The sequence below is a fragment of the Crocodylus porosus genome, unplaced genomic scaffold (genome assembly GCF_001723895.1).
Source record: "Crocodylus porosus isolate Cpor-Errol unplaced genomic scaffold, CroPor_comp1, whole genome shotgun sequence".
Lineage (NCBI taxonomy): Eukaryota > Metazoa > Chordata > Crocodylia > Crocodylidae > Crocodylus > Crocodylus porosus.
Window position 1 is genome coordinate 13,508,727 of NW_017728924.1, and position 9,524 is coordinate 13,518,250.

At 46.1% G+C, this 9,524-nt stretch overlaps 1 protein-coding gene across 1 annotated transcript in view; it reads right to left on the reverse strand.

The window, feature by feature from the left end:
* Window positions 1-921: 921 nt before the first annotated feature.
* The window catches only part of LOC109313689 (wiskott-Aldrich syndrome protein family member 3-like), a 19,708-nt gene continuing 11,105 nt past the window's right edge, over window positions 922-9,524 (reverse strand). The window contains exons 4-8 of the mRNA XM_019540366.1: window positions 8,237-8,354; window positions 6,639-6,814; window positions 5,540-5,803; window positions 2,195-2,586; window positions 922-1,401 (exon numbers count right to left, since the gene is read on the reverse strand). Of these exons, the coding sequence (XP_019395911.1) occupies window positions 1,244-1,401; window positions 2,195-2,586; window positions 5,540-5,803; window positions 6,639-6,814; window positions 8,237-8,354 (1,108 nt within the window). The 3' untranslated portion in view covers window positions 922-1,243. The remainder of the gene's footprint in view (window positions 1,402-2,194; window positions 2,587-5,539; window positions 5,804-6,638; window positions 6,815-8,236; window positions 8,355-9,524) is intronic.

Below are 9,524 nucleotides of genomic sequence, written 5' to 3' on the forward strand. Positions count from 1 at the left end.
GCAAATACTTCTTTAAGCTGCTTTCTATTTTAATTAAACCAAAGTGCTATTTTCGGCATTATAACCCAGGGCCCTATTTTGCCAAGTTTTACTTGTCATCATGAGGTTAGCTGTACTCCATCACTGGAGTGGAAGAACTGGGCCCTCATTAACCTTTTCCTTCTGTAACTCAATAAGCCTGAGTTAACCTCACATCATGCAGGCATATCCTCTAGTGCTAGAGAGTGAAAAACAAAATCAGCCCAAAAGGACAAATATTGCTCACTGTGTATTTCGAACAGGTGACTTAAGAGCACCATTTCACTCAGTGAGTTTCCTTGCAAATAACAAATTAAGACAGTTCAAACAGCCATTAATTTTGGGGCCATAAGAATCTTCTGTAGACAGCTTAAATTAAATTGCTCACTCTTTTGCACGTGCAATATGCCTTACAGCATTCAAAGCAGTAACAAGGGTATTGTTTCTTTATTGGCTGCAAAAGGACAGCTGGTTCTATGGTTTATACTGAACTTCCCCTTCACACTTTTCTCCAGGGAACCTCAGTGTCAAGATGGAAATTTAAGCACACCATAAACATCTCAGCCTACTCATGAAGTGCTTTTAAAAGTGACAGTGGGATATGGCACTGAACTCTCCTTTGTGACTGTTGCAAAGCAAAGTGAACGACAAAAACAAACGCTTCTTGTCTGTAATTGGCAGAGCAATGAACACAGATTGTCCCTGGTCATGAGGCCCATAGTCCCAGAATTTCAAAGCTCTGAGCAAAACACAAACAAGAACAGTGGTCTCTAGACATCTATAACCATGCGGTTGGGTTTTCTAAGGGAACATGATTCTTTTCCAGGAGTTTTTCATTACACAGTTAACATCTAGCTGAATAAGCAGTGCTGCCTATGCAATTTCCTTTCTAAAAATTCACACCTGTATAAATCTAGAGTAACTCCATTGATCCCGACCCAGTGGTGTTTTTCAGCATTATTAAAGACTGAAGTATTGTGTTTACTCCTGGTGCTATTATGGGCAAATTTTGGTTATCCTGCTTCTAAAGTGCATTCCCCCAATGCACTCACCAATGGTGATGATACTGTAATTTTTTTAAACAATGCAACAGAGCATAAAAGCAAGTCACACTACCATAACTGCTAATGGCTTTCAGTATTTACTTTTGGGGAAGCCCACTAATACACACCTGTGGCACATAGGAAGTGGAAGAAAGACAGTCCAACACTGCATTTCAGCTTTCTCAATCTGACCACTCGTTATCGTCCAATTCCGAGTCATCGTCGGATTCACTGTACTCCACTGCGATCCTGCGGGACAGGATGGTAGCCACATCATTGCCGACTGGTTCCTTCTTTGCCTCCTGCTCCCACTGTTCCTGGACTTTTCGGAGTTGAATTCCTGCATTAAAGAAAGGTGGAAAACCATTAAGGTCAGCAAGACCAGCTTGCTACCAATTGACCTATGAGTGTGCTTGATGGCTGCCATATTGGCTGAAACAGTGGACTGAACCAGAGACCTCCAGAGATGAAAACACAGTGCCTTCAGTGAAGGACACCTCATAGCACAAGCACACACAAACACGCACCAAGGCACTACCAGGACTCCAAAGCCACTGCCTGTCTCTCCCTTACTATTATTCAACCTGTGGCTCTTTGTAGAAAATGGAGATGGAAAAGACCTTTTAGAGTATGTGTGCCCCTACTATCAACTAGGATCCTCAAGGTAGCTAATATAAATTTGATCCTGACTAGATATTTTCAAGTTCTCTATAGGGTCCAATGTCAAGTACCCCATGTGATGGGACTTCTACCAGTTATTCTGAAAGGTTAAAACTTCAGTATGAGGAGTAAATATTTTTTTCAGAAATACAAATTAAATAGTCTTTTTGCTCTTTTTCACCCTGTCTTCTACTCCTGCTACCCTAAATAATTCCTCTATCCCTTTTGAAGCCATGTATTGGATTTTGTTTTTCTTAACCAGCCCTGTCACCAACAAAATCTGCTTCACCTCTGTCCAGTAGAGGACCTTCCCTGGACTTAAATGGTCTTTGGACTGGGCCTCTGGAGTGCAGGTCTCTCTCTGCAGCTGCCCCCCATTCTTCTGCACTTCTTTTGCAGTCTCAGCAGAACTTGCTGCCCCACTCACCCTCTCTCCTGTAAGGCCAGTGCTGATGTCCAGGGACATAACTCACCCCTACGAATCGCAGCAAGCAGGTCGCTCCTGGCATCGCTCATTGGTATCAGAGGGATCTGAGGTTTCCGAGGCTCAACCGTAACGGTGGGGGGTGATGCTGAGTGAGCTGGCGAAGCAGTGACTGTTGGAGGGCCAGGTGGAGGAGGGGGAGGGGCAACAGGGGGGCCCATGGGGCCAGTCTGAGGAGGAGAAGCAGAATATGGGCAGGGCGGAGCTGGAGGTGGGGAAGGTGCATAGGACGTGTGAGCCATGGATGCTGTGGCACTGGTAGCCAGAGCAGGGGGTGCTGAGATGGGGCTGTCGAAGGCAGTTTGAGCAGAAGGTATCACAGGGGGTGGGGGCGGAGGAGCAGGAGGCACAAAGTATTCTGCCATGGGCATCTGCTGTTGGCTGCAACAATTAAAGAACAGAAAGCAAATCAATAGCAATAGCGGAATCACGCTCACTGAAACAGCTCCTGTGCGTCAATAACCTTTCAGAGGAGAGAGAAAACCAAGGACACTCTACTCACTGCCACCTACCTTAATACCATCCCAGCAAGATCCCAACTCAGTTTGGGCTGCAGCCAACTTAGGCATTTGTCTCTGCTTTCTGATCTAAACTATTGTGTGGTGCAGCTATGAACCGGCTGCCCTGTTTATTCCAGAGGTGGCTGCCTTTAAACTGATTTGCATCTATTTATCTTATCTGTGTCCTGAAAGACGAACACACATACAAACTACACGGAAGGTGGCCTTCACAGGTGGATATACTGGGCCGAAATCCAGACCTGGGTCAAGCAAGTGTAACTGCTAAGGAAGTGTCAAGGCCATGAAGATAGGTCAGAAAAGGGAGGTGTAAGCAGTACAAAAGCATCTTGCACTGATGTGTCATTCACTGAGTATTTAAAATGTGTGTGGAATATATGTAGGGAGTGAAGAGGAAGAGTAGACAGAGAAGCAAAAACAGCATAATACAAACTAACAGAACCTGATGCAAACTGAGACTCTAATCAAAGCAGATTTAATATTCTTGGAAGGTTTCATTTCTTCTGGTCAAGGGACACCTGATTTTCATATTTCCCTTTGAAAAGCTATGCTGGAAACACATTGGATGTCTAATGATTTAAACATAGAAAAAGTCAAGAGAACACAGAGTTCTGGCTGAATCCATCATGTTCCTAGGAAGCAATTGCTGTGACAAGGGCTCACAGCCTGACACACTGAATGCTGCACCAAAAAGAAAAAATGTCACCTAGCTGTTATTTGAAAAATGTCTTTTGGCCTGTGCAGTTTCAAAGGGCTGGGTAATAGTGTTGCAATGAGGCCTTATACATTCATTCAAAAAGCAAGTTATCTCACTGCAACTTGCCAGAAACAGCATTTGCTATTATACCAGCAAGGTGAGAGTTACAACAGCCACCAGTCCTCACACTTCAGGGTTTGTTTGGCATCTCAAGGGAGGAATAAATTTCCTTCCCGTTGTATAGGATTGTGCCATTAGATTAATTTTTTAGATCAGATGAGTTTATACCTTTCCATAAAGCATCTGGCATCAAGCCTCCTTGATGTCCAAAGTGATGCTGGACTAGGAGAAGCACTGTGTCAATGCACAGAAAACTTTGCATATAGAGCTCTGAAGGCTGAAATAGTTTTACTTGAAGGGGAAACTGGCCAGATACACACACACAATGGTACCTGAAGCCCAAATGGGCCATTTGGAAGACTATGGCCATATTTCAAATGGATATGATGAATTATTTTTAATCCTGTGCTTTGCTCTATATTTTGCCTCTGGGGTAAGATCTCCCATAGGAGGCTGACGTGCACAGAGATACAGGAAGACAAAGGCTTGCAGAACAGGCCACGTGTCTCCTACGCAAATGTCAACAGAAAGCTGCCCAAGGTTCTGGACAGTTTTCAGGCCACGCTCCCATCTCCTAGTGGGCAACAACCATCTTGATCTGAATTCTGCTCTCAGACATATCTTTGCACTCAGTTGTATGGTTGTAATAGGGAGCTCCTGTTACTTTAAGAGGAGAAAGGCTGCAGACAGGGCTCAGGTGGCACTCAAGGGAAGAGGAATGGAAGGGGGCCAGGTTTAGAGAATATATAAGCCCAGGGCCTGAGCTGCAGCAGGTCATGAGAGGAATTCCAGAAGGCCAGCAGAGGAGCCCCTAACTTACACCAGGGATATCTTGAGCCCAGAAGCAGGACAGGTAAGTACAATAGTGTACACTTGCCTGGAGAGCACCGGTGGTTTGGGGGTTGGTTCTAGTGGGGGAGATCGGAGGGCCCAGCAGGCCCAGGAGCAGGGCCAGAGTCTGGGAGCAGGGCTGAGCAGGTAACATGCCTGGAATCAAGGCCAAAGCCTGGGAGTAGGGCATAGAATGAAATGGATATGTTGCTAGAGAGAGCCCAATGTGCAGAGTGGGGCAGAGATGGGGCTAGAGAGCACCCAGCATCCAGAGGGTGGCAAAGATAGGGCTAGAGAAGCCACTGAATTGATTGATTGGTAATATATGCAAGGCTTGGGCATGGCTAGAAGGGGAGATGATGGGGCCACAAAATTAGCCCTTAAGGGATGAGCAATTAGACCATAGCTTGTGAATGGATGAGTTCTTGCTCATGGATCCCTGGGCCCGTTTCGAAATATATATTCACATTAGGGCATGGCAGATGAGCAAAAGGGGAGGGGGCCTGAAGAACAAGGTGGAACAGAGGCTAAGCAGCCACTGGGGGGCTTCATGGCTGCCCCTGGGGCAGGCCCTTGTTACAACAATATTACAGAGAAGTGACTGAGATTGGAATTTGAACCTGTGCACGACTGTTTTAGCATCAGTTTCTGTTTGGGTAATGATAAAGGCTATCCTCTATTTGGATGATGCTAACTGCTGGGAGAGGGCTGGATGGGTCAAGGGACTGGGAATAAGGCAGAGAACTTCTCAGGTGTGGACTACTAATCAGAATTCAAACCAGTCTTGAGCCAGTCCCAAACTCTCACTAACTGAGCACTGTGGTGAAAGGAGATGGTATTTTTTCCAGTGCTGTTCTTTTTAGACATGTGTTGACTTCACATAAACCACCCTCGCAGACAGCCATAACTGGTGTTCTTCAACCTTCTGAGAAGAAGACTAAAGGAATGAATGGGCACTGGAGGCTGAATTACTGTGTCTCCCCTCAGGAAGGCTGAGGGGACTGCCAGAGGGCTAGCCTATGTGACAACTGCTGCCTAGCTTATGCTTGTCATGGATAGAGGGCTTCCCTTTCCAGGGCAATTGATGTCACCTTTTCAAAGCACTACACTCATTTTAAAAGGGGAAAAACAGGTCTTATAGTAAAGGAAAGAAGGTTGAATTCCATACCCATACTCTTTGACTATCTGAGGTCTTGGTCCATTCAGTATAGTCTCTGGAGGTTGTGGTACATGGGGCTGCTGGACACGGTTGAGACTGTTCTGTCGACTTCCTGCTGCTGAAGGTCTGTATACATGTTCCTGGGCCTGGCTGGTCACTAGAATGACCTCTTTGTTGTCTGTTGACAGATGTGATGCTGGAGCTAGTATCTGTTGTGCAGGGTGGTTAGGGCTGGCAGGGTATGAGTGATCAGCTACATCTGATGCGTAAGATCTGTTGCACACAAAAATATCAAAGGTTGTATTCCTGGATGGAGGGCAGGAATGGAAAGTGAAGTTGGGAGAGGTCAAGGGGATTACGATGGTACCTATTGACATTTGGGGTCAAGGCATCAACATAGGGAGATGGGAGGTGTTGCCACAAAGTACAGCAAAAGTTGTGTTATCCAGCACTTTATCAACCAGAAAGCTCCACTAACCAGCATCCGAGGGACACGGTAGAAGCGAAACTGGAAGTCCCACTTCTGGTTTCAGCCATGAGCCGAGTTCTTCTCCTTCACTTCTTCGGCCCACGGCCAGGAGCAAAGCCCCCTCCCTGTCCCCTGGCACACTGACACCAGGGAGTACACCAGACAGTGCACATTTGATTTTTTAACTGGCATATTTATTCCCAGGGGATGCCGGATAACAGAGCTTTTGCTATACAAACTTACAAGAGGCAGTATTGGGGCAGTACAAGCAGAGTAGGGAGACAGGAAGAGTTCTGCAGGGTAATGAACCAGCCTGACACCTCTGCAGATCTAGTTTATAAATGGAAACATCCCATATTATCGCCTGTCCACAAGGAGGTCACAAAACCCATGTCACATGAGACATGGTTTGTCAGGCTCAGGTCCAAACCAGCAGGTGGCACTGTACATTAGGGTAGAGGTGCAGTGGGCTGGGGGCATTGTTGGCACAATGCCTGTCTTCCCTAAACTGCTTCCTAGCCAGCACTAAGAGTCCTTCACTGTCATGAGCAATCAATATACCCAGAAAACTGAAAAGAAAAAGTGAAGAAAAGCAAAGAAAAAAACCAATGGGCTAAATGTGTAATACATAAAACCTGCCTATTATCTGGGGACAGTGATCCTTCCGATGAGGCCATGTGATATGGGGATGGTGAGAACCTGTTATCGGGTCGGAATTCTTTATCATATGCCATCATGTTCCACTCCAGACGCCGGTTTCGGGCTTTTCTCACTTTCTTGACCTCCCGAGTGGAATCTTCTACTAACCGCTGCTCCTAGAAGCAAATAAACACCTTTCTTTTAACAGGTTTGTTGGGTGACCACATAACAGCTGTAGATAGTGCTATGTCTGCCAGAGCTGGATGACACACTAGGAGTTTAGACTATGTGGATGATGGTAAACATGCCATCGAACAATGCTGACATTCATATTATTCTAGATCAAGGTTCCCCATCACCATCACGTAGTCCTTCAGTAGCTTTTGCTATTTTTTCTAAGCTCCTGATCCTTTCCTGATCCACGAGTCCTGCTGTCTATTCATGTATCCATATCCCAGCCCTTCCAAAGCTGAGCTGACCTAGCTGCCACAAGGCTAAGCTTGGCACCAGCCCAGTGCACATATAGTTGAAAGGAAAACTGTGAGCAATATTTAGTATAGCAGACATGTAATCTACTGGTACCATCACCTGTGAGAGCTTTGGTCCTCATAAATCCTAGAGATCTTCTGTGGGATAACAGGTCCAACCTACCCACAGATTTGGAAGCCTGAACCACAGTACTGACAAGCCAGAAAAGTGAACCTTGAAATTCAGGTCCACTCAGACTTGCTGCAGACAACAGCTTTAGGGTGGATAAGAAACTCTTATGAGTAAACCTCTACTGCTTGAACTAGCCAAGCCTTTAGACTTAGTGAATCCAGCCCCACTTAAAGTGCTCTTATACCTGCCATTAGAGGTATACATTAACCAAAACGAATGGAACAAGAGAGGAGGCAGCAACATCCAATTGGAGTGAAGAAGTAGAGAAACAGGCTTTATACCTATTCTCTTACTGTGAAGAGTACTTGTCCACATCATAAGGGCAATGGTGTAAGTGGAAAGGGATCTATTCACTACACCTGGAACCCTGATTTCCTTTGTGTCTCTGCTCTCAGGGGCCAACTAAAGAGAAGCAAAGCATTCAGCAAGCTCTGACTAAGGTTGAATGATTTTTAAACCATAAAAAGTTAGACTGAGATCACAGTGTGATATAAATCACCAAAGAGGCACATCTTCAAAAATGGCCCTCATGAGGTTCATGTATTACAGTCTAGGGAGTAGGAGACCTATATGTTTCCTGAATGTAAAAGCCTTGCAGTTGTTGACTGGCACATAGAAAGGGATAGGGAAGCCTCAAGCCTCTTGGCCTGGCAGGGGCTGTGAATGCCACAGAAGCCACTGGTTGAGACAATAGTACGTCTCCCCGACAAGAGTCCCCTTTCTAAGCAGCACTGTCAAGACATGAGATTATGACTAGAGAAGATAATAAGTAAAAGGCACCTTGCAAATGACAAAAAGAGATACTGTCCCTGCACGAGAGACAGAAAGGGGGACAAAGAAACAAACTAGAATCACATAGTGTCAGAATTTGAACTAATTCCAGACTTGGTCCCAGGCCTCATTACAGCCTGACTGGGAGCTTTCTCTGTTGCTTTTACCTTTTGCCTGCGTTTCTCCTTTCTCTTATCTTCAGTTGCCTGCAGCATCTTCTCCTTCCATAAGTTGAAGAAATATGAAGGGTCAGTATAGAATTTGAGGCCGTCCTTCTTGTCATCTCTGAAATTATGAGAGAGAGAGAGGAATTTCTTAGCAATGGGATCAACCATTCTCACTAATTTAATGGTATAACTAATGATATATGAATGTGCTCAGTGCTTGGGAAAATAACCCCAATGGGTATGAGTGAATGGAGACTAGACCCCTCTGCATTGGCCTGAAGCTCACTATTCCCTTCTCTCTTCCTATCCCCTTCACCTTCCTCCTTCCCACTCACTTCTTCCTTCAATCCCCTTCCACTACAATGAAGATTTTCCTTATGGGATGCAGTCACAAATCCGTAGGCTTTAAAGTTAGTGGTTTATTAAGGCATGGCTGATACACAGGCTGATGAAGACCCCAAGAGGAAACCCTTTAGCTTTTCGGAGAAGGCCTCAGATATTACTGCTGCTCCCCAGAGTCACAAGGGAAGTTTAGGGTTTCTGTTCTAACTTAGATCAATGATGCTATCTCATGTCTACCCCTGGATAAATCACATTCTGCAAATACAGACTATTATTTGAATTAAGCAAATTTGTGAGGCTGAACCCTATTCCAGGGGCAGGCTAAGTCTGGCCTGCAGGGTGGACTGGGAACAAGGAAGCTGCTTCATGGCTGGGATCTTGCAGCAGTGACAGCATGGTCCGGAGCTGGGGCAGAACTGAGATCTGCTGCCCACGCTGCAGTCACCACTGCAAGGTCCCAGCCCTGGCCCTGGAGTAGCTCCCCACCCAGCTGTGTGCCCTGGCAGCACTGCTGAAGCCAGTCTCCTGGGAAACGCTGGGCCCGCACTGTCACGACCCTGCCACTGCTGGGATCTCCTTGGAAACTGGCTGCAATGACAGAGGCAGGGGCTGCTGGGAAATGAAGTCCGGCCACCAGCCAGATCCACCATTTTGCCTACCCCTGTTCTGTTCCATGTGTTAGGTGCCTCAGTGGACTTAGGCACCACAAAGGGCATCATTTCTTGTGCACCCACCAAACAACAAATTGATATTTACTTGTAACCACCCAATAACTCTCACTGGTGACTGTGACCTCAGGATTTCTCCATCACAGTGGCTCAGAACAAGATCACCAGTGGGCTGCCTCCAGAAGAAACCCAGTAGAGTAGCAGAAATCATGAACAATTGGTGGCTCCCAAGACTGGGCAGGCACCATTTGTAGGCGGCATCATCGGTGGTGAGTGAG